At 44.5% G+C, this 26,390-nt stretch overlaps 1 protein-coding gene across 4 annotated transcripts in view; it reads right to left on the reverse strand.

Annotated features, from left to right (window-relative positions):
• Positions 1-26,390, reverse strand: part of LOC124607365 (rab11 family-interacting protein 4) — a 929,323-nt gene that overhangs the window by 668,368 nt on the left and 234,565 nt on the right. For all 4 annotated transcript variants that reach the window (XM_047139676.1, XM_047139675.1, XM_047139674.1 and 1 more), the window contains exon 2: positions 23,856-24,046. In XM_047139676.1, the coding sequence (XP_046995632.1) occupies positions 23,856-24,020 (165 nt within the window). In that variant the 5' untranslated portion in view covers positions 24,021-24,046. The remainder of the gene's footprint in view (positions 1-23,855; positions 24,047-26,390) is intronic.

Genomic DNA, 26,390 nt, shown 5'->3' on the forward strand with positions numbered 1-26,390 from the left:
ATTTAAAAGCATTATGGTTATCAAACCATATGCCTGGAATTCAATTACTTGCATGTTGCAGTAAGTACGTCTTTTTTTTTTGGAGGGGTTCGTAAGTATCATATTTTTGTAACAGTGGATCACAGGTTGAAAATGTTTAGGAACAGCTGCTCTTAGATATCTACAAAACTATCTACCTGACAGCACAGTGATTTTGGAATCTCTACCTGACCATGGCAAAATGTAGCTGGAATATCCCTGCGCCTTCACGCCTTTTCTAAATATAGGACCTATCTCCTACATTCGAGATTTTTGAACAGTGTTTTTGTTATTACTAGTTGTAATTAATTTCAGAACTCAATCAGTCTTTCACCTTTTCTTTCCTGCAATGAAATCCATATTTTCCCGTAGCTCCGCCTTCTGCTCACTCCCCTACTATCACGTTCCAGCTTCTTATGACTGGTAGATTATCATCTCTCTTTACATACTGAATTACTTGTTCAATAACATCATACACTTTCTCTATCTCTTTATATATCTTTCCATCTTCCGTTTGTGACGTCGATATGCGTACTTGAACAGTTGTTGACGGTGGTTTGATGTCGATTCCATTGAGAACAACCTTATCACTGAACTGTTCATAGTAACTTAAGCTCAGTCCTCCTGCAAAATTATCTGCATGACAGCACAGTGTACGATGGAACCACTAAATTATCTGTTGCGTGCAAATATAATCATTAAAATTAAAAGAAAAATGATGAAATGGCACAAACTGCAGACAAAACAGATACACGACGCTTATTGAAAACTTTCATGCTTCAAGTAAATAAACACTCATCTCGTGACGCAATAACGACCTCCTAGATGAATTTATTCCTGAAGTAACAATTAAGACGCTAGAGATTTATGATAACTGAAACTTACAATAGTATTTCAGTGCACCATAAGCAGGTCATTCACATTTTCCGCAGATTTTCCATTACGTTTATCGATAGTGATACTAAATACCCTCTCGCTAGAGAAGCTAGAGGCAGGCAGGTGTAAGTAGAACTTCTCGCACCACTTTCAGCTGTCTGAGGTAAGCAGTTGCTTTTGATTTCCATCACTCTGGCTTTACCATCAACAGAAACGTGGGAACTTCGTCGACGGTTTTGAAAGCGTCAATTTAGAGTCTTCGTCCTCTGTGCAACATCCTGCAAATAATACAAGAGCCCTGTATGGTGGATAAATGGGTTATATCGGGTAGCAACTAATAAATTTGGTGCATTATTCACATGAATTTGTGTCTTTTCACTATTATGCGATCAACCTTTGAGGATGTCAGTACTGATAAATTATTTACTTAGCAAACCTACATTACATCGCGTTTACCTTGAGATGCAGACAATGCGGCGCAAGTCACTGAAGTGGTGAGAGTGTCGCGTTTACCTTGAGATGCAGACAATGCGGCGCAAGTCACTGAAGTGGTGAGAGTGTTTACCTTGAGGTGCAGCACATCACGAACTTCCTGCGGTATAAACTTCCTCTCTCAGTTATCGACAATTGCTTCAGGTGACGCGTCTCTGGCACTAGTAATAACGCAAGCAAATGCACTGGCTTTATTTTCAGTTTTTCCGTCAAGAGATTCTGAGCTGCGTGCTTTCAGTACTGCCATTTTCTGACAATATCGAGGTACCCCGTCTTCTTTAAATACGATCTCTTATCTAGTTCTGGGTGTTTAAAATATTTAACCAAAAATTTAAATGTTATTTGTTTACAAGTGTGTCGTTTTACGTGTGTGGGACTGCTTACCTGACTGTCCGGCACGTTCTTATCACAATAATCCTATATGTGGTATCCTCAGGGCACGAAAAGTGCAGCGTCTGACAACTGTCAACTTACATAGCCTGTTGAAGTATTTCGAGAACTGAATTAATTTGGCAGTTACCTGGTAATATCAGTTCCAAAAATGTGTATTTACCCAAATTCACGTAAAATTTCAGCAATTCGTTCATGTTGCATATAAACGGATTTTAACACGACACATACACTATCCCAGCATGCTGCTTTACAGAAAACTGCAAAAGCGAGTCTTTCACAGGGCCACTACTTTTTAAATAAGGTACGACATTTTTCGTTGCTTCCAGCGATGCGTAAACATTAGGGCCATATTCTTGCAACAAATTATCCCCAAGGGTATGGCACAGAGCAATGCTAAGGGAGTGGTTGTTGCACGGAATGCAACAGTAGTTCTCAAAAAGCTTTTTTCAAGTCTGGCCCCCGATCTGTAACGAACGTAGCCCTCAACAAAAAATGGTTCAAATGGCTCTGAGCACTATGGGACTTAATTTCTAAGGTAATCAATCCCCTAGAACTTTGAACTACTTAAACCTAACTAACTTAAGGAAATCACATATGTCCATGCCCGAGGCAGGATTCGAACCTGCGACCGTAGCGGTAGCGCGGTTCCAGACTGTAGCGCCTAGAAGCGCTCGGCCACTCCGGCCGGCTAACCCTCAACAGATGACCTGTAAATATCCCTAACGCTTGAAACACTTTTCTCCATATCAGGCAGAAATTCTACAAGAAACAGGGCCCTATTTTTCCACGGTAACTCTCGCGAGATCGAACACGTGTTAAGACCGAAATAATGCGTTTTGCTGTACGCACCTGTCCGCATATTAGTTGTTCATGCGCTCGTTCCATCCTCCATATCGAGCAACATTCGGAGTCACATGGTATTCGTATACTTGTTTTTTTCTGCGAGAAATTGTTGAAGGGTGAGGACGCACGTCTCCTGCACTTGCAGTACTGTGGTACTGTGCTGCTATTTCTGTGCAACATCTTCGAAGCCTTCTCCTGCAACTGTGCTGAACGTCTGCAGATCTGTTGCACACATTCTAACAAGCTTCCCTGCACGACGACAGCAGGTTGCTACAACTATTAATCCTTCTTCTAGGGGAAGCTTTTCTAGTATTCAAGTGTCTCAACACAGTACTGTCAGTCACTGATAGATAATAACTTACGACAGCTACTTCAGTCTGCAAGATCTACGGACTTAATTTGATTACCTACAACTTATGTAAAATTTTGCCGTATCATGATAATTTGTTAACATCGAGTATAGATTTAAGTGTCAGAAAGTCTTTTAGAAAAATATTTGTATGGAGTGTAGCCACGTATAGATGTGAAACATGAACGATAAATAGTTTAGACAAGAAGAGAATAGAAGCTTTCGAAATGTGGTGCTACAGAAGAATGCTGAAGATTAGGTGGGTAGATCAAGTAACTAATGAGGTGATACTGAATAGAATCGGGGAGAAGAGGAATTTGTGGCACAACTTGACCAGAAGAAGGAATCGCTTGGTAGGACATGTTCTGAGACATCACGGGATCACCAATTTAGTATTGGAGGGCAGCGTGGAGGGTAAAAATCGTAGAGGGAGACCAAGAGATGAATACACTAGGTAGATTTAGAAGGATGTAGGATGCAGTAGTTACTTGGAAAAATGGTTCAAATGGCTTTGAGCACTATGGGACTTGACATCTATGGTCATCAGTCGCCTAGAACTTAGAACTAATTAAACCTAACTAACCTAAGGACATCACACAACACCCAGTCATCACGAGGCAGAGAAAATCCCTGACCCCGCCGGGAATCGAACCCGGGAACCCGGGCGCGGGCAGCGAGAACGCTACCGCACGACCACGAGCTGCGGACTAGTTACTTGGAGATGAAGAAGCTTGCACAGGATAGAGTAGCATGGACAGCTGCATCAAACCAGTCTCTGGACTGAAGACTACACAACAACAACAACCAAGCTATCTTCTGATTCCTTCAGTCGAGTTCAGGTCCCCTCCCCCAGTTTCTTTTTTCTCTTCCACACATTTCCTAATCCTTGGGCATTGGGAGGAGCTTTGCTTTTCGATATCTTTTCCTGACATAATAATAATAATAATAATAATTGTGTGAATAATGTACGATAACCCAAAAGCGCTATCAAGAAACCAAAGAAATTGCGAACTGCTTACACTTTGACCACTTCAGTGACTTGCGCCCATTGTCTGCATAGGGATGCATTACCTGGTCACACAGGACTGGATGTTAGCGACGGTTTCTGGGACACCTGCCGTCTCTGCGTGTGCATTAGTGGAGACACGACCTTGAGGTCTTCAGCTGCAGTTCTCAGAACAACCGATCCGGTCTCATTAGCTGGACGCACACGTGCGGATTTCTGCAGTAACGGGCCAGGTTCAGAAAATCCAGGACTTTTCCCGCAGTTTTCAGGTGACGACATGTTCTAGTTGCTTCCAGTCTGGCTAAGGACTGGACCACTGACCACTTCGAATTACTTATAAAACTGTACCGCAGAAGAGCCAACGGCCTTGCCGCATTGGTTTCCACCGAAGTGAGGCGCTGTCGGGTTTGGATAGCACTTGGATGGGTCACCGATTGGGTCTGCCGAGTGCTGTTGGCAAGCGCCGTGCACTCAGCCCTTGTGAGGCCGATTGAGGGGCTACGTGATTGAGAAGTAGCGGCACCGGTCAAGAAAACAGAACGGCCGGCAGAGCGGTGTGCTGACCACATACCCCTCCGTATCTGCATCCGGCGAAGCCTCAGGGCTGATGATGACACGACGGCTGGACGGTACCGTTGGACGCTAAAGCCCTGTTCTTTTCTTTTTGTAGCGCAGAAGACCTCGTCTTTTTGGAAAATGCTCCAGGAACATTACACGAACAAGAATACAAGAAGGAAAGTAGGTTGTAGAAAGAGATGGTTAAACATATCTAAACGATATTCCAATTGTAGGTCCAAAGGGCAATAAAAACTTAGCAACAAAATTTGATATCGAGTTTCAGAAAACAGTTAACAAATGTGGAGGCCTAAAAAAGAAGCGGAAAAAGGAAGGATGAATTGTATAAACTAATAAAAAGTTCCCAGAATGAGATTTTCACTCTGCAGCGGAGTGTGCGCTGATATGAAACCTCCTGGCAGATTAAAACTGTGTGCCCGACCATGGTAGAGCACTTGACCGCGAAAGGCAAAGGTCCCGAGTTCGAGTCTCTGTCGGGCACACAGTTTTAATCTGCCAGGAAGTTTCAAGTTTAATAAAAAGTTGCTTGTGCTATGTTCATCACTGTGTTACGCAGTGATGTATTGCACCCCTTATTTTACAATACGAGTTATTTTTCTTTAAAAACGATCAAGAATGCCCACTTTCATGCATATCAGAGATTCACGATTCAGAGGTGGGCTCTGCTTTCTGCTATACACGCGCAGTAAGCAAAATTTCGTTATTTGCTGTGTACCTGCTGCTGCAATTTTAATGACCAATAGCATAATTTAGTCAGGGACAGATTCAAAATGGTTCAAATGGCTCTGAGCACTATGGGACTTAACATCTGAGGTCATCAGTCGCCTAGAACTTAGAACTACTTAAACCTAACTAATCTAAGAACATCACACACATCCATGCCCGAGCCAGGATTCCAACTTGCGACCGTTGCGGTCGCGCGGTTCCAGACTGAAGCGCCTAGAATCGCTCGGCCACACTGGCCGGCCAGGGACAGATTACGAGGATCTTTGTCCGCCATCCTAAGACAGCTACGGTTCGACATGCAGTTGAGGGAGAGGTCACAGTATACGCTGCATTGCTGACGTCACCGAATTCCAAACAGAGTAAGAACTTCGGTAGCCTGATAGAAAGAGTGTGTCCGTACCTGTCCCACGTCAGAGTCCCCGCTCGCAGCGAGTACCGCACTCATCGCTGCAGCGCCGGCACGACGTGAACTGTCGGACTCTTCGGTCGCCGACGGCAGAGCAGAGTGCTGCACTGCTGGTGACCCACATGTAGCGGCGACCCCTGACCCGGCCACACTCATTGACGCCTGAAGTGTGTGCGCGGCCTTCAGCATCGCTCGCCCCACCCTCCTGACCTGCTTCCATACACTGACCTGCTCCGTGCGACGGTTCACAGCCTCCCGTGTACAAGATCGGCCCTTGACCGATCCTCTCTCAATAAGTCTTGTGCACAGTATTCGCGGTCGTCCCTGACGTGTCAGAATCCCCAACGAAGATGACACACTTGACAAATGTGTGACGTCGAGTCCTAGACAGTCAATCGCCGCGAGATTCCAAGACAGTACAGGTCTGCCCCGGAAAAGATAATTACGAAATCATTGTACCCTTTCCGGAACTAGTGACAACGTAGAATATCCTACACTGTGCCCTTGACAAGGCACTTGGGTACAACTTTATCACTTGTCTCCAGCCAAAGTGTCTCTCAAGAGTCAAGTTAATAACTGTATTGCCCACTCTAAATCTAAATTCTCAGACCACTGTAAAGATACGTGATTACTCTGCGTTTCACACTTAAGCGTTTGGCATAAGGTTCACTGAATAACTTTCGGATTATTTCTCTACCGTTCAACGCTCGAACAGCACGTGGGAAAAAGGAACACCTTTTACCTTTGGTGCCAGCGCTGATTTATTTTATTACGATGGTCATTCCTCCCTATGTGGATATTAGTCCAAAAAATGTTCTGGCGTTCGGAGGAGCAAGTTGGCGACTGAAATACCGTGAACAGATCCACCGCCACTAAAAACGCCTATGTTTTAATGATTGGCATCCTAACTCACTCATCATAATCGTGTCACTCTCTCCATTATTTCGCAATAATACAAAAACACTACAGTTCTTTGAACGTTTTCGGTGTCCCCCGCCAATCCGCCCCACTAAGGTACTTCAATAATGATATCAAAACCAACAGCTGTGTTGGAATCCAACGTCCATTATTCTTTTTAACACATGCTGCCACTTTCGACACCAAATAGCGTCACCATCAGGCCCTAAGCGTTACCTACCATCTACAACCGCAATGACAAAGACCAACAGAGTCTTCAAATGCGAACAGTATTCAAGCATGTACGCCAGCATGTGCAGCGAAGAGAATCGTATGCAGCGAAGCCAAAATTAGCTGGATTCTGTGTCATCATAGTAGTAACAAGGCTAGCATACACATATTGTTATCACCTTATTATCTATCTATATATATACCATCCGATAAATCTGGGCTTGTTACTACTACGATGGAACCGAATCAAGTTAAATTTGGCGTCGCTGCATACGAATCTGGTCGTTGCACATGCTTTATAACTGTTCCCATTTGAAGATACTGTTTATTTTTGTCATTGCGGTTGTAACTTGCAGGTAACGCTTGTGGCCTGAAGATGACATCATTCGGTGTCGAAATGGTAGTACGTGTTAAAAAAAGTAAACGCCGTTGGATTCCAATACAGCTGTTGGTTTTGTTACCATTATTCAAGTACTTCATGCCCAGCTGCGGTTCCCGTTTCGTTGATGGATTACCAGGGTCCCTACTAAGGAGTCCATATCGCGCAGCAGTAGCCTTGCGAGCGTAGTGCAGCGTAACGTAGATTTGCTGCACCTTCTAAGTGTTCCTCAAGTAACACGCAGTCTTTGATTCGCCTTCCTCACATTTTTGTTTGATGGTTCCATTTTAAGCTGTCCGTAACTGTAATACCTAGGTATTTTTCTGAACCGAAAACCTTTAAGTTTGTGTGTTTTGTATCCGTAATTAATAATATCTTTTTTTAGTACGCATATGGATGGACTCACACTTTCTATTGTTTACAGTCCAATTCCCACTTTTTTCACCACAGAGCGAGGGAAACATTATCAGCCACGTAGTACGCCTATTACTCTCATATGTTTTTCCTATACATAAAACTTCAGAAATGGTGACTTGTTAGTTCCACATTCGGATCCCTGGGAAGGGATTGGCTACGGAGAGGTCACCATGAGAAAAAGATTGCATAACTAACGAAAGGGTAACATTTACAAATTGGAGTGTGGAATATGAGATGCATGAATGTGGCAGGGAAGTTAAAAAATCTGAAAATGGAAATGCGAAGTATTTTAAAAATACACACAAACAGTCTCGACTGCAAAAACATTTATTTTGTCTGTAACCGGTTTCGGTCAGTTTTTGACCATCTTCACATTTTATACCATGATGCTACGCGGTGGCGGTGAATGGAGCGGCTGTTATAGCTCCATGAACGTCAACTGCATTTCTGATCGGTTGAATTTAGGGTAATGTCAGCAGGAGAAAACAGTATAACAGGAGTAGGATGCGTTAGAAGAAGACGCTAGGGCTGAGAGTAAGTTCAGTGATAAGGTTGATCTCATCGGAGTCGACGACAAACCACCGCCAATAATAGTTCAGGTATACATGCCGACGTGACAAGCAGAAGACGAGAAGATAGATGGAGAGTTAGAGAAAGTATATGAAGTTACAGAATAGGTAATTCAGTATGTAGAGGAAGATGACCACCTACCAATCATAGGGGACTGGAACGTGGTAGTTGGGGAGGAAGCAGAAGACAGAGTTACCCGAGAATATGGACTTGATTGCAGGAATGAGAGAGATGAAAGACTAACTGAGCTCTGCAATTAATTTCGGCTAGTAATAGCAAATGAACTGCTCAAAAATCTCAAGAGTAAGACATGGTCCCTATATTTAGAAAAGGCGAGAAGGCGCAGGAAGATTACAGCTGGATTTTATCACAGTCAGACAGAGATTCGAACACGGAATAACATCATCCAAAAACTTAGCGGTACTACTTGGGGAACTAACGCAAAAACATTACGCACCTCATCTATCGCCTTAGTGTTCTCTGTGGCTGAGTACTGCGCTCCAGTCTGGATTAATAGCTGTCACACCAAACTTATTGACAGGCAATTAAATAACACAATGAGGTTGATTTCTGGAACTGTTAAATCAACGCCCACGTACCGGTTACCGGTGCTATGTAATATCCTGCCCCCGGACCTGCGTAGAAAAGCGGCCCTACTGCACGAATTCAGAAAGATTGAGACAAAACCAGAACTACCAATTAAAGAAGAATTCTCACAACTGCGACACACTCGATTGAAATCAAGAAAGCCACCCATACGCACAGCTGAGCAGCTTCAAAATAATAACTATGACCACATGAAACAATGGAGACTAGATTGGAACCAAAAGACAAATGACCAACTGCAGACCTGGTTTGAGAGCTATAACTGCAACATCTCTGGAATGGAACTAACACGGAAAACATGGTCCGCATTAAATCGAATACGTACTGGACATGGCAGGTGTGCGGATTCACTACACAAATGGGGAAGAGCGATGTCACCAGAATGCGACTGCGGTGCCCCTAGACGGACGATCCAACACATCCATGGTGAATGCTCCTTGCGAGCATATGCAGGGAACTGGTCCGACTTCCTGGAGGCATCCCCATCGGCGCTAGAATGGATCTCAAACCTCGATATAACCTTTTAACTGAGCAATATAAACATAAATTATATTTATGATTGTTATAAGATTTTAATGTCTAACACTTGATGTATTAATGTTGCATGTATAGCCATACGCTAAATAAATAAAATAAATAAAGAGATTCGAAAATCAGATATTGGACTGTAAGTTGAGTCGTACCAAAAAGCAGATAAAGACTCGGATGAAGATTAGACTGAAGTTTAAGCGAATAATCAAGAAAAATCAATGTTGAAAGAAACAGGATACTGAAGTACTGAGAAAGACGAGATGGATATGAAGTTCTCTAAGGCGGTAATGAAAGCCTCTAAAAAGGGCAGTCGCAGAAGTTGGGAAGAGAAACATAAGGACAAGGAAGGTAACTGCGATGAAATCTTGAGAAACAGTAGAAATACTTCAGTTGTTCGACGAAAGAAGGAAGCACAAAAATGTTCAGGGAAAGACAGGAATGCAGGAATGTACTGGACATCACTTAGGAATTATAAAAACAGGAAAAGCAGGGAAGTCAAGGAGAAAAGGCTCCAAGAAAAATGTGAAGAGATCGAAAAAGACATGATCATCGGAAAGACTGACGCAGCATAAAGAAAAGTCAAACCTGCCTTCGGTGAAATTAAAAGCAAGGGCAGCAACATTAAGATTGCAGTGGAAATTCTGTTTCTACGCGCAGAGAACGTCTAGGTGAAAACGGTACATTGAAGGCCTTTATGATAGGGATGAACTGTATACTGAGTGATAAAAGCGGAACTGGGAGGCGATATGAAACATATAGGGGATCCGATATAACAGTCAGACTTTAAAAGAGTTTTTGAAGACTTGAGATCGAATAAGGCGGATGGTGCAGATAACATTCCTTCGGAAATTCTAAAGTCGTTGGGTGAAATGACAACCAAATGACTATTCAAGTTGGCATTTAAAATCTGTAAGAGCGCTATGGGACTTAACATCTGAGGTCATCAATCCCCTAGAACTTGGAACTACTTAAACCTAACTAACCTAAGGACATCACACACATCTATGCCCGAGGCAGGATTCGAACCTGCGCCCTTAGCTGTTGCGCGGTTCCAGACTGAAGCGCCTAGAAGTGCTCTGACACACCGGCCGGCCTACAATTTTCTATGCCTGTATGCAACAACATCATCCGCGAAAAGCGTGGTAGATGTTTGAGCGTTATTCGCTACGTCATGTATATAGGATGTTTAAATAAGACGACATAGAGGATACTCCACTGAACAATTTGAGCTAGGGAACCTGAGGTCGGAGAAGCCAGCTTAAGGAAATAATAGAAATAAAATCATATTACTGTGCACTTTTTTGTTAACATTAGTTCCAATACTGAAAATACCACCACTGACGTAATGAACGTACCATTTGCACTGTATCTTACAAAACGTGCTGAAACTGACGACCATCAACCTCAATGCAAGCATGACATCAGCGAACAAGATTCTGACGCACCATGACAAATACGCCTGGTGTATTTCGAATCACACCACAGGCAGCTAAAATTGTGGCATTCGTCGATCGGGAGTAATAAACACTCGTTGTGACGGACGATGCTTGTTAGGAAATTGTTTCTTGTACAGCCATTCAGCAGCAAGCGCGTTGCAACGTACTTCCTCATACACAAAGTGCATGTCAGTGAGTTCTGCGAAACTGTAGCAATGAGTAGTGAATGAGTCTGTCGTTGATTCATGGCTCGTTCTATTATGGGACAATGTAAATACGAAACAACAGAGCCACCTTATGGACAAATGAAGAAAACAAAACGAGCACCGTGACTTTCTAGTAATTAGACTCGTCCTCCTTGTTTCTTTGCAGGAAATAAAAATTCTACATGTAAATAAACAGCACAGTACGTGTAAACTTGTACATATGTTGCTTGTAAATATGCCGGAAGACAGTAATGTTAGACTGAACGGTAGATTGGTTCAAATGGTTCTAAGTACTATGGGACTTAACATCTGAGGTCATCAGTCCCCTAGACTTACAACTACTTAAAACTAACTAACCTAAGGACATCAAACACAGTCATGCCCGAGGCAGGATTCGAACCTGCGACCGTAGCAGCAGCGCGGTTCCGGACTGAAGCGCCTAGAACCGCTCGGCCAGTAGGGTAGAGAAGTTTACTTCAATATCTCCTTAAGCCGGCTTCTCCAACCCCAGTTACCCTACCTCAAATTGTTCAGTGAGGCATTCTCTATGTCCTGCTAAATGGTTGCACGCTCTTACCGAAACACCTGTATACACCATGTAAAGTAGTGTTACTATGACACTCCTTTGTAGTCTTTACTTGTAGAATTTACGTGCACGTCTGACGATTTCGCGACGTTGAGAATCACATGCTGTGTTCTGTTAGCCAGAAATTCTTCGGTCTAATCGCACAGCTGGTTTGATATTCAGTGCAATCGTATTTTGTTCATTAGGCGGCAGTGTGAAACTGGGTCGAACGTCTTCGGGAAATCGAGGAACGCGGCATCAACTTGGCCGCCGGTATCTACTGCTTTGTGGGTCTCGTGGAGGAACTGAGAGAGCTGGAGTTCAACCGTCGTTATTTGCGGATATAATTTTGATCCCTACTGAGGAGATTTTCGGCTTCAGAAATGTCATCATATGCGAACATAAGACATATTCAAAAACTACACAAGAGATTGACGCCAGCGCTTTAGATTATAGTTTTGTGGGTCTGTTCGAGGACACTTCTTGAGAACATGAATGACTTGTTCGTTTTTTTTTTTTCAAATCAATAGGAACGTTCAGTCATTGTGTTGATCTACGGTACGCTGCTGTTATAAGAGACCGGCCTCTGTGACCGAGCGGTTCTAGGCGCGTCAGTCCGGAACCGCGCTGCTGCTACGGTAGCAGGTTCGAATCCTGCCTCGGGCATGGATGTGTGTGAGGTCCTTAGGTTAGTTAGGTTTAGGTAGTTCTGAGTCGAGGGGACTGATGACCTCAGATATTAAGTCCCATAGAGCCATTTGAGCTGTTACAAGAGAAGCAAGTTCTTTCGCATTTTGTGTGTACCATCGTATTCTGTTTTTAGTGCAGAATTTTATATTCGGTTCTACGTCAGGCGTCTTCCGTCTGAACACTAGTTTGGATGCCTGAATTAACTGAACGTGCAACAGCTGTGTTGTGTTTGTATTCATACACATCACTGTGGAACTGAAGGGAGATGAGACGGTGAAATACCGTGCGCTGCTCTAATAACACGAAGAGGGGCGCTGTGCTTAACGTCCCCAAGTGGTGGACACATTAACGTCAAGGGAGTGGCATGCCTCCAGTTAGTGATATATTTGGGAATGGATCGTAATTTAGCCCATGGGAGAGGCGCTCATCGTCGTGATGAGGAATAGCTTCCCACATATTTCGCACACATCTTCAATTTAATACTGGTAATCAATATTTCTTCCATCGTCAGTATTCGAACAAATCATCTGCGTATATTCTTCTATGGTATTTTCAAAGTAAATTATAAAAGAATCTTCAATGCATGGCTTGCAGTAGCACATAACACAAAGAAATTAAGTGCATTTAAGAAAAAGTTGTGCTCATTTTATTGCACAACATGATCAAAGGATGAACGGATACTATTGGTATTGTATCTCTTTGCCGTTTCCTTGATTTTCATACATGATTATCATTACAACTAGTTCACAAGTAGTTTTGTTGCGAGTGTGTTTCTATTGTAACTGTTCCTGTGCCGATTGGAAGGTCACTCCCGACGTTGTTGGTAAAGATACACACATTTACCATGAGCGTTGCCTACGGGTAGAACGCTGCACTCGAAAGGATTGTAGAATTTCAGTTAAAGTCAAGGACCAGCAGGTAGGTATCAGAGATGTCTGTGGAACAGTGGAGTGAACATCCATCATGCCTCGAATGACAATCGCGATCAATGATCGGGTACACATCACGTTACGCGCACAAGGCTTTTCAACCAGGCTAGTTGCTCGACGTGTGGTCTGGAGCCAAAGAGATGTGGTGAGGATATGGAATCGGTTCCAATTCACAGGTACTGTTGAGGACTACACTACACAGTCCATCCACATTCGACAGGTGCACAGGATGGTCGGTATCTATGACTTTTGAGTCACAGGACTCGTGGGCTAACTGCTCCACAGCCAAATTCGGCGTTCGAAGAGGCTAAGGACATCATGTATCGCATCAGACTATTAGGAAACGACTGGAGGATGCGAATCTCCATTTTCGACGACCTTGGCGACCATCACGTCGTGTACCACAACAAAATGGACTCAGTTATTGATGAGCAAGAAACCATGCAGAACGGGCGTCCCAGAATTGGTGTCAGGTGTTGTTTATGAATGAAACCGAGATTTGTTTGCATACCGATAATCACAGACAACGTGTTTGTAGACAACCAAGTAACATTGAGCGCCTCCAGCGCTTTGTTCCACATGTAAGACGACGATGCTCTGGAATGGCATTACATGGGGCCACCATACACCTCTCGCAGTTGACGAGCGCAGTCTCAGTAATCTACGGAACGTGGACAAGATTCTGCAACCAATTGTGGGACCATATAAGCAACATTTTGGTGAAAATTTCTTCTTAATGGATGACAACTCACGTGCTCATCACGCTGTTCTCGTGAACACGTTCCTTCAGCATGCTAGGATCATCAGAATGGAGTGGCCTGCCTGTTCCACAGCCATGAATCCAATCGAACATATGCGGCAGCTACATCTGCATCTATATGGACACTCTGCAGATAACAGTTAAGTGCTGTTTTCATGAACATGTTCGTTCAGCATGCTAGGATCATCAGAATGGAATGATCTGCCTGTTCCACAGCCATGAATCCAATCGAACATATGCGGGACCTATATCCACATCTACATGAGCACTCTGCAAGTAACACTTAAGTGGCTGGTGGAGAGTTCATCGAACCACCTTCACAATATTTCCGTGCAAGCTCTGATTCTCCTTATTTTATTACGATGATCGTTTCTCCCTTCAACAAAATATTTTCGCACTCAGAGGAGAATGTTGGTGATTTTTTGGGTGAAGTGTGAGAAGAGCTGCCCTTGGATGTCCACAACGACCACTTGCTCTGCGTGTCCTCTGGAAGGGTGAGACAATTTAGACCAAGCCTGGCTTGATGATATCGACGGTGAAATGCCACGACGGATTGATGCCTGCATCTGAGCAAGGGTACGTTCCACCACGTACTGACGTGCCCAGCAGAGCTGTGAAAAATCCCCACATGAAACAGACGATTTTGAGGTTAAACTATTTTTTTTTGTCATCTGGACACACTGCAGATGAATAAATTCGCATGCCTCAGAGCTAGTTTCTGTTATTTGTGCCACAAATTTCGAAATGAAGGGGAAATGCAAAACTTTTGTTGCTGTGTGTGCAATTATTTCCTGCTTTTCCACTTTAATCTGCTATCTTTTTCAACAAAATGAGACGCCCGTCGTACTCCCTAATTTTCAGGTTTCTCATATCGACAGCATTTGTTAGTGACTTTGCCGGCCGGAGTGGCCGTGCGGTTCTAGGCGCAACAGTCGGAACCGAGCGACCCCTGCAGTCGCAGGTTCGAATCCTGCCTCGGGCATGGATGTGTGTGATGTCCTTAGATTCGTTAGGTTTAATTAGTTCTAAGTTCTAGGCGACTGATGACCTCAGAAGTTAAGTCGCATAGTGCTTAGAGCCATTTTGTTAGTGACTTTAATTTTAAAGCAGCTGGCAATTTCATTTGTCTCTCCTGGTACTTCGTGGCCTTTTGATCTCAGCGTCTGTCGAGGGAAATCTAAATATTTGAAGATAAGCTCGATTCTTAAGACGTCGTCTTCGTAAAACAAACCTGCGAAGAATTCTTGCACTTCAGAAGATTGACGTGACGGAGCAAACTACGGTACGTCAGAGCGAGGACTTCCGGCGGATGACAGAAATTAAATTACAAAGGCCTCGTATTTTCGGAAGGTCAAACGCCGGCGTAGAATTTGAGCTTCCTGTTTCCCTGAGAACGCGGTGGCGACGACCCGGGAACTGCAGGCTTGAACGAAGAGGAGTGTTCTCCGCCGACGTCCACCTGCCAGGGAGTGCGAGCAACTCTGGCGTGACAGTTTTCCGGAGCTGTGGGCAGCTGCAACCACCGTGCGGAACAGTCCAGCCAGCATGCCTCATCGCCGCCGAGTGCACTCCTGGGCGCACGTCCTCGTCACAATGCTCGTTCACTTCACAAGAATGTGCTGTCCTTCTGGAGTGAATGTTTACGCTTGCTGCCGCGCAGGAAAGAATGTCTCCGTTTAAAATCTGGTCTAAATCTATGATTATGAAGACCACAAGAAGGAACGGAATTCAACCCGCCAGGGTAGCCGAGAGTAGAGATGGGTCGTTCGCGAACGAACGGGTGCAAAGGAACGGTTCACCAAGATGAACGAAAGGACCGAGGAACGAGTTCCAAGGAACGATCGGTTCATAGTTCACTTCGGTCGCGGCGGTCTACTTATAGTTTCCGGGAACGAGGAACGATCGGTTCACAGTTCAGTAGTTGACTTCAGTCGCGGCGGTCACTTCGGCAGTTCTCGTTCCAGCCTCGGTCGCGTGCTCGTCTCAGTCGGTCTCCCTCGGCCGCACTCGTCGTTCTTCGCATGACCACCTGTCTCAGTTCCACTGCCGACTGCTCCTAGTTAGTTCAGTATCCGGTTGTTCGTTTCGTTCACTGCGCTCGTCTATTTTACATGTGTTCCAAACTGTTCTTGCATTTGGTTCTGGCTATTCAGCGTCCACGACCGGTAATCGAAAAGTATTTTATAGTTACGTAAATTACATAAAAAATTACGTAGTATGTAATAGGTACGTCTTTTCAGATAACAAAAGGGCATATCAGCTCACTTCATTATATCGATGAACAGCAGAAGACATACTTATAACAAGGCAAGTTTTTTTTGTTATTCATATATTTTTTGGTTTCATCGATTTGATTTAGCAGCCACCTTTCAATAATTTGCTTAATTTCTAGTGTAAGAAAATTCATATAAAACGATTTTCGTGCCTCTCCATTTGAAAAGACATAGATTGCCATAAAATCATATTTACTTATTATCTTAAAAACATTTGTTGACAAGGAGCTTTCAAACCAAAAACTTTATTACTGCGAACTTTATTATTATTATTGCTGTATTCGCGTTAGTAATGCAACATAAAAACTTAATTTTTACTAAGCGTGTGACGCAAGTATGAGAAAACCACATTTTATTTTATGCTTCCATAAAGTCTCTACTTCGCCTCGAACTCAGAGACAACGTGAAGTATATATAGGGTGCAAACGATTATTGTTTACAACGTAGCATAGCTATGTACTGGAAGTTGAAACGAAGAATTTTCTACAAGACACTTGTAGTCTATTAAGTTGGGAAACAGCCACCAACGGGTTTGGCTTCAAATGGCTCTGAGCACTATGGGACTAAACATCTGTGGTCATCAGTCCCCTAGAACTTAGAACTACTTAAACCAAACTAACCTAAGGACATCACACACATCCATGCCCGAGGCAGGATTCGAACCTGCGACCGTAGCAGTCGCGCGGTTCCGGACTGAGCGCCTAGAACCGCGAGACCACCGCGGCCTGCCCAACGGGTTTGCAAGACTACATGAGCTATAGCCCATGAGCGTTGGGTGAGATTTTCATGTTCTCCCAGCTCTCTACACATCGTCATCGATTGTTTCGCAATTGTTGCTTGCATTAGCTTATTATTTCTTCACTACCTAATTATTACATGTTTGTCTGTTTGCTGTGTCTGCTCGTAACGGGCAACACATCGTCCGTAACTGGCGAGCAGTCTGTACTCGGGGCCGGTTTTGCGTGCGCCACCCTATATTATTTCCCTGCGATCAGCCACAGAAGACTGCGGTTGGCTTAACGACAGGTTCTGCAGAATCACAGAAATTACTTCTAAAAGTGTGTAAGAATTCTGTAATGAATATACTCCAGGGGGGAGGCAAGTGCCCCCTCTTGGTGCCCTCCATCCTTCAGTCACCTACACTACTAGTTTTCAGTTTTTCATAAGAACCATATATCAAGCACAAATGAACGGTGAACGAGTAAAATTGAACGGTTCCCAAAAAAGAACGATCAGCAGTGAACTAGTTCCCAAGGATGAACGAGTTTGCCCATCTCTAGCCGAGAGCGCCAATGCGCTGCTTCCTGGACTCGGGTAGTCGCGTCGGCCCCGGATTGAATCCGCCTGTGGATTTTTAGGCGGTTTTCCACATCCCCCTAGGTGAATACTGAGCTGGTCCCCACGTCCCGCCTCAGTCACATGACTCACAGATATTTGAAACGTTCGCAGTATTTCATGACTAACACTAGAAGCAGACAGTTGGGGTACACTATTTCCGTCCCGGGGGGTTCGGGGTGGCTGCAGGAAGGGCATCGGGCCACCCTCTGCCATTAACACTGCCAAATCTGGAATAACAAAGCCGACCCCGCGTTGAAGTGGGACAAAGGCCCCGAGAAAGAAAGAAAGAAAGAAGGAACGGAATTCCTAAAGAATAGGAAATCATTACCAATTCTGTCACCTTACGTTTATTTCATAGTGCGGGGACCGCTATTTTCACGATTCGGCAAATTTATTTTAATTTACCTTTGTGGCCGAACGCCTTTCCTATCCCTAATTCAAAAGGGAAGTCGTGTGTGACATCGATCTGTGAATAGTGTAATCTTTGCCCCGTGTGTGATCGTAGTTCAACTGTTTGTGTGTCGTATTTCCAGGGTTAGAGACTGGGGTCCGTACAGAATATGGCTCAGCTCCCTGTCTCACAAGGCGCCAAACTGCGCGTTAACCTAAACGACGGAAAATCTGAATCGGTATGATCCGACGGAAATTTCAACATCGCACCTCCCGAGTACAAGTCGGAATCTGCGTATGACATACAGGGTCAGTCAAAAATTCTAGGTACTAATCACGTATCTGACAGTATGCGCCGACCGGAGTGGCCGAGCGGTTCTAGCGCTACTGTCTGGAATCGCACGACCGCTACGGTCGCAGGTTCGAATTATGCATTGGGCATGGGTGTGTGGTGTCCTTAGGTTAGTTAGGCTTAAGTAGTTCTAAGTTCTAGGGGACTGATGACCTCAGAAGTTAAGTCCCATAGTGCTCAAAGCCATTTGAACCATATGAGTGTATGCTCCGTAAGATAGTACGCGCATACATGTTCTCGGCATGCATTGGTTTATTCATGCAAAAACTTAGGGGGTGTTAGTTACTTTGGAACTCAGTGGATCGCAAGGAGACCACACGACAACTTGATTTTTGAATTATTTCATGTTTATGATATGTGAAGTTCAGAACTCAAATATCAATATCCCTATGCAGTTCAGTGCAACTGTCAAAAATTCTCGAGAAATTCGACTTCGAAATTCTCCGAGTAGCTTTAATACCCTAATAGAAGACTGTTATTTGGCAATGGCTGCGTGACTTTGTAGACTCTGCCCTGTGGACAGTCTAGATTCGTGAGCTCAACTCGATTTCTAAACTGAAGGAAACACTTCACGGTATTCGCTTCAGAACTGCTACAAATTCGTCGGACAATAGACCGCGCCCTCGAACTGTCAACACAACTGGCACTGCTAAGAGTGTCATACGACTTCCACATCACTGGCAATGGGTTATACACAAAGCTGGTGACTACTTTGAAGGTCAGTAAAATTTTAAACACGTATCTATTTTTTACGAGCTGTAAATCATTAGTTTCCACTATTAACGTACCAACCGTCTTAGAAAGAATGGATGATGAATGTATTCTGGACCAACTGCTGCAGAACACACGTAAAGGAAGAAGGAACGCTGTCAGGCCCAAGAGAAGCTGGATGGACCAAGATGTTGCAACGAACCAACTGGTCTAATGCTTGAGCGACAAGAAGAAGAAATGAAAGCGTACGACCTTATTATGTTCCGTTACTTGCACAAATTTACATTTGTTTACAGTCTACACTAACAGCTAGTTGTCAAATTAAACTATATGGTTCCTGAGACTTTTTCTAGCATCAGACATGTATGATGTATATATGCAGACTGAAGTGACAAATGAAAATTTGAGACCAGGCCGGAATTCAGTACGGGTCTTCTGGTAGCTAGGCTGATGCACTAGCCGCTACGCCACCCTGGCACAGTGTCTTTTCACAGCTGCAAGGGCTACCCTAACTCACCTCCCTCTCAACTATACTGTTTCATTTGATTGAAGCACCTATGCCTTGGTTTCAGGCAGGATCCCCCATTTCGTTCGATGCTATTCCAATACAGTCGTAGTGCCTCTACAATGCTGTTCGAGTTTACAGGGGTATACCAAGTGGAGTGAGACGTGAATGGGAATTTGCATTGGGGAGGGAGGCGAGATAGGGTAGTCCGTGCAATTGTGCAAAGCCACTGTGCCAGAGTGGCGTAGTGGTTAGCCCATCATTTAGTGAGCAGGAGAGCCGGGTTCGAATCCTTGCCTTGGTATAAATTTTCATTCGTCGCTTCAGTCTGCATATGAACTAGCTGGTTGTCAGTAATTACACGTGGCTGATATTTTGTCGTTATATAACTGTATATTGCTGCCATATTTACAATATAAAAACGCCATGCATAGGCTATAACTGCTTTATATGAGAAAAGCCTATAACTGTACCTATCTGTGAAGGTATTAATGTACAATACGAACCGCAGCGAATGTAATACACTTCCGTGAGGCACACAAGGTGTTCCTTCAGTATAGATGACAACACCTGACTGCATCTTGCCCATGAGGAAATTTTCGATCTGGTCGCAGTTTTGTTAGATATCCCTAATGAACGAAAAAACCATTTGATTTTGATCAAATCAGAACGAATTTTCTGTTATGAACACCTAATCTAATTCATCAAACTACTTGCATTCCTTGTACCCTCCCAAATTACTGTTTCAGGCTTCACGACAACACTCTTCTCGGGTATGCAGCCAAGTAATATAGTCATCTTGACACAATATTTCAATTGCTGCCTTCTTCCGGTGAGTAACTGCTTTATATGCGGAAAGCCTGGTCGCAGTTTTGTTAGCTATTCCTTATGAACGAATTTTCTGTTATGAACACCTAATCTAATTCATCAAACTACTTGTATGCCTTGTACCCTGCCAAATAACTGTTCCAGATTTCACGACCACACTCTTCTCGGGTATGCAGCCAAATAATATAGTCATCTTGATACAATATTTCAATTGCTGCCTTCTTCCGGTGAGTAACTGCTTTATATGCGGAAAGCCTGTAACTGTAACTGATACTATCTGTGAAGGTATTAATGTACAACACGAACAGCAGCGAATGTAATACACTTCCGTGGGGCACACAAGGTGTTCCTTCAGTATAGATGACAACATATGACTGCATCTTGCCCATAAGGAAATTTTCGATATGGTCGCAGTTTTATTAGATATCCCTAATGAACAAATTTTCTGTTATGAACACCTAATCTAATTCATCAAACTACTTGTATTCCTTGTACCCTGCCAGATTACTGTTCCAGGCTTCACGACAACACTCTTCTCGGGTATGCAGCCAGGTAATGTTGTCATCTTGACACAATATTTTAATGACTGCTTTCTTCAGGTGAGTATGCTGACGCACGATATTGCCAGAACTGAGGCGGTCCACCGCGCGGCCACGAGAAGCAGTGCTGAGAACAAGTAGCGTACAGGCCAGAGGAATAGACAAAACGATATATCGTCAGCAGAACCGTTTTTAAGAGAGTCTTCTGGTCGAAATGAAGATCGTTGTTTAATATCAGATAAAATCGTATTGCACGTCTTGCTTATAGTGAAACCATTATCCCTATTACACTACTGGCCATTAAAATTGCTACACCACGAAGATGACGTGCTACAGACGCGAAATTTAACCGACAGGAAGAAGATGCTGTGATATGCAAATCGATAGCTTTTTAGTGCATTCACACAAGGCTGGCGCCAGTGGCGACACTTACAACGTGATGACATGAGGAAAGTTTCCAACCGATTTCTCATACACAAACAGCAGTTGACCGGCGTTGCCTGGTGAAACGTTGTTGTAATGCCTCGTGTAAGGAGGAGAAATGCGTACCATCACGTTTCCGACTTTGATAAAGGTCGGATTGTAGCCTATCGCGACTGCGGTTTATCGTATCGCGACATTGCTGCTCGCGTTGGTCGAGATCCAATGACTGTTAGCAGAATATGGAATCGGTGGGTTCAGGAGGGTACCACGGAACGCCGTGCTGGATCCCAACGGCCTCGTATCACTAGTAGTCGAGATGACAGGCATCTTATCCGCACGGCTGTAACGGATCGTGCAGCCACGTCTCGACCCCTGGGTCAACAGACGCGGACGTTTGCAAGACACCAACCATCTGCACGAATAGTTCGACGACGTTTGTAGTAGCATGGACTGTCAGCTCGGAGACCATGGCTGCAGTTACCCTTGACGCTGCATCACACACAGGAGCGCCTGTGATGGTGTACTCAACGACGAACCTGGGTGTATGAACAGCAACACGTCATTTTTTCTGATGAATGCAGGTTCTGTTTACAGCATCATGATGGTCGCATCCGCGGTTGGCGACATCCTGTTGAACGGACATTGGAAGCGTGTATTCGTCATCGCCATACTGGCGTATCACCCGGCGTGATGGTATGGGGTGCCATTGGTTACACGTCTCGGTCACCTCTTCTTCACATTGACGGCACTTTGAACTGTGGATGTTACATTTCAGATGTGTTACGACCCGTGGCTCTACCCGTCATTCGATCCCTGCGAAACCCTACATTTCAGCAGGATAATGCACGACCGCATTTTGCAGGTCCTGTACGGGCCTTTCTGGATACAGAAAATGTTCGACTGCTGCCCTGGCAAGCACATTCTCCAGATCTCTCACCAATTGAAAACGTCTGGTCAATGGTAGCCGAACAACTGGCTCCTCACAATACGCCAGTTACTACTCTTGATGAACTGTGGTATCGTGTTGAAACTGTATGGGCAGCTGTACCTGTACACGCCATCCAAGCTCTTTTTGACTCAGTGCCCAGGCGTATCAAGGCCGTTATTACGGCCAGAGGTGATTGTTCTGGGTACTGATTTCTCGGGATCTGTGCACCCAAATTGCGTGAAAATGTAATCACATGACAGTTCTAGTATAATATATTTGTCCAATGAATACCCGTTTATCATCTGTATTTCTTCTTGGTGTAGCAATTTTAATGGCCAGTAGTGTAAGACTTGGAATCCGATTTTATCTGGTATTAAATAACAACGATCTTCATTTCGACCAGCGGACTCTCTTGATTAGTGTTGTGCTAGCGATATATCGTTTAGTCTGTTTCTTTCACCGATGCGGTACTAGTTCACAGCTTTGCAGCTCACACATGCGCGGTGAGCCGGCCGCGTTGTATAAAGTAGCAGCCGATTCTGTTCGTAATTCAGTTCCGGCGAGATCGTGCGTCAACATACTCACCTGAAAAAGCGGCCAGCTGGTCAGTTGAAATATTATTTCAAGATAACTACATTATCCGGCTTCATTCGCGAGAGGTGTTGATAACAGAAAATTCATTCATATGAGATATCTAACCGAACTGCGACTGGATCGAAAATTTCCGTACAGGTAAGATTCTGTCGGATGGTAGAATTTGTAATGAAAAAAATTTGGAAATTTGTGGTAAGGGTTTATGGGATCAAACTGCTGACTTCATCGGTCCCTAAGCTTACACACTACTTAATCTAACTTACACTAAGGACAAGACACACACCCATACCCGAGGGAGGACTCGAACCTCCGACGGGGTGTGCCACGCGGACCGTGACAAGGATCCTAAGACCGCTCGGCAACCCCGCGCGGCAATTTGTACTGAACTAATATCTGGTGTGTACCACGGAAGTGTATTACATTCGCTGCTTTTGGTCTGTTGGTATATTGTGTCAAGATGACTACACTACCTGGCTCCGTACCCGAGAAGAGTATCATGTTATTACGCCAGGGAAGTCTACGTAATCACAGGTTTCACTATTTTTTTTGAACTGTCACTCTAATCCTCTATACGACCCGCCAGGTTAGCCGAGCGCGCTAACGCGCTGCTTCCTGGACTCGGGTAGGCGCGCCGGCCCCGGATCGAATCCGCCCGGCCGATTACCGACGAGGGCCGGTCTGCCGGCCAGCCTGGATGCGGCTTTCAGGTGGTTTTCCACATCCCCCTAGGTGAATATCGGGCTAGTCCCCACGCACCGCCTCAGTTACACGGCTCGCAGACATCTGAACACTTTCGCACTATTCCATGGATTACACTAGTCGCAGACAGTTGGGGTACACTAATTCGTTCCCAGGGGGGTACGGGGTGGCTGCAGGAAGGGCATCCGGCCACCCCTTCCACCAATATTGCCACATCCGATTAACCATGCCGACCCTGCGTATCCGCGGGAAAAACGGCACAAGCAAAAGAAAGAAAAGACTCTAATCCTCTACACCACCTAGCCTACACCCCACCGAACAGAAATGTTTGCTTTCTACACGAAGCGGTGGCGCAGACAGTGGTGGCTCGTACCTGCGAGCTGTCCGGCGGACAGTAGGCCCTGGCGAGCTCGAGCAGGCGGTCCAGCGAGACGACTCCGGTGCGGTGTGGGTCGCAGGCGGAGAAGACGGCGCGCAGCTGCGACCGAGAGTGAGCCGGCGGCGGCCGCCGGGGCGGCGGCAGGCGGCGGGAGGGCATCGCCAGGCCGCATCCCCTGCGCGCTCCTGCAACACGCAGGCAGTGGTGTGAGAGTGCTGTGCACAACACGTGCAACACACAGTCGGTGGTATACAGAGCTCGTATGAAACACAGTGAATGGCATATAGAGCACCTATAACACACAATGGATGGCATATTGAACTCATATAACACGAAGTGGATGGCATAACGAGCACGTGTGACACACAGTGGATGGCATAGAGAACACCAGTAACAGTTGATGGCAAATAGCGCACATATAACAGTTGATGGCACATAGAGCACCTGTAACAGTGGATGGCATATAGAGCACTGTAACACACAGCATATGGTATATAAGGCTCGTGTGACACCCAGTGGCTGATATATTCAGTACCTGTAACATACAGTGGGTGGTATAAAGAGCTCATGAGACACAGTGGATGGCATATAGAGCACCTGTATCACTCATTAGGTGACATATAGCGAACTTATAACACACAGTGGATGGCATATTGAACTCATGTAACACGAAGTGGATAGCATAACGAGCATGTGTGACACACAGTGGATGGCATAGAGAACACCTGTAACAGTTGATGGCACATAGAGCACCTGTAACAGTGGATGGCATATAGAGCACCTGTAACACACAGCATATGGTATACAAGGCTTGTGTGGCACCCAGTGGGTATATACAGTACCTGTAACACACAGGTGGCCGGAGTGGCCAAGCGGTTCTAGGTGCTACAGTCTGGAATCGCGAGACCGCTACGGTTGCAGGTTAGAATCCTGTCTCGGGCGTGGATGTGTGTGATGTCCATAGGTTAGTTAGGTTTAAGTAGTTCTAAGTCCTAGGGGACTGACGACCTCAGCAGTTAACTCCCATAGTGCTCAGAGCCATTTGAACCATTTTTGTAACACACAGAGGGTGGTGTAAAGAGCTCATAAGACACATAGTGGATGGTCTATAGAGCACCTGTATCACTAAGTGGATGACATATAGAGCACTTGTAACACACAGTAGATGGCATATTGAGTTCATGTAACATAGAATGGATGGCGTATAGAGCTCGTGCAATGCACAATGGATGGCATAATGAGTTCATGTAACATACAATGGCACATACAGCATGTGTAACACACAGGTGGTGGTGTACAGTGTGTCCCAGGATGGAATGGTCAATATTCAAGGATATGACAACGATCATTCGAAACAAAAAACTCTGGTAAACATAGGCTCTCAATGCATACCTTAAGTGTTATGAGAACTTCTTCATCTTCGATACCGCCAAACAAATTTCTGTCAAATGAAACCATATGGTTCTAGAGACTTTTTCGTCTCAAACGTCTACGATGCATATGTGCAGACTGAAGCAAAAAATGAAAATCTGTACCAAGGACGTAATTTGAACTCAGGTCCAGCCATCTATCACAAAGCTAAAAAAGTGGTCCAGCTAAAACATTCATATTTCTTTACATACTACATGAATATGTAATAAAAATGGTGGTTCCTAATAAAAAAAAAAAACGCTGTTGATATCCGTTTGACCTATGGCAGCGCCCTCTAACGGGCCAACCATAGCGCCATCTGGCTTCCCCCTTCAAGCTAGACAAATTTCGTTCTTTGTAGTTTCTTCGTTTGACGCTTATTTCGTGAGATATTTGGCCCAGTCACGATCAATGGACCACCCTGTATACGTCAAATTCAATATAGCATGTTACAAAAGAAAATCTACCTTATCTGGATGGAAACGCATGAGACTCATTGGTTTAAGGGAAGTCGGTCTTCTATGACAACTAAACGATGGTTACGAAGTAAATCTAACGATAGCTAGGAGAAGTGTTAAAGGAAAACTGAGACCATTATAAGAACCTTGTAGTCATATGGAAATGAGGTTTGTGGACAATATAACAACAGTGAAAGAAATGTGACAGAAACACCACGAACACAATAAAGAAACAATTACAGCATGAATTAGACAAAGTCCGGCAAGAGAGGTATACTTTTCATTTCTCTGAAAATCGAAAATACCCGAAATGTAAGCGATTAAAAGTACGCATGATGGCTTGTCTGTATCCAACGCTCGTGGTACAGACAACTAAAGGAAATTACTACCTTAAGGTGGTGCTATATTTTGACCCCATTATTGTTAACTATACATGTAACATTAGCCATTTGACATCCGCTGCTAGATGTCCCTTCCAGAGTTCTCTACCGTCTACCAGTCTGGCAACACATCCCTCCCGCCTCCAATTTATTTTCATTACAGTCGTTCTCACACAATAAACATAGAGCGGGATTTATCAGCTGCAGCATCCGCAAACCATTTTCACGCATATCCACATGTTCTGCCCAGCAGAGCAACATTTCTCTTCCCAACCTCTGCA

The sequence above is a fragment of the Schistocerca americana genome, chromosome 3, assembly GCF_021461395.2.
Source record: "Schistocerca americana isolate TAMUIC-IGC-003095 chromosome 3, iqSchAmer2.1, whole genome shotgun sequence".
NCBI classification, from domain to species: Eukaryota; Metazoa; Arthropoda; class Insecta; order Orthoptera; family Acrididae; genus Schistocerca; species Schistocerca americana.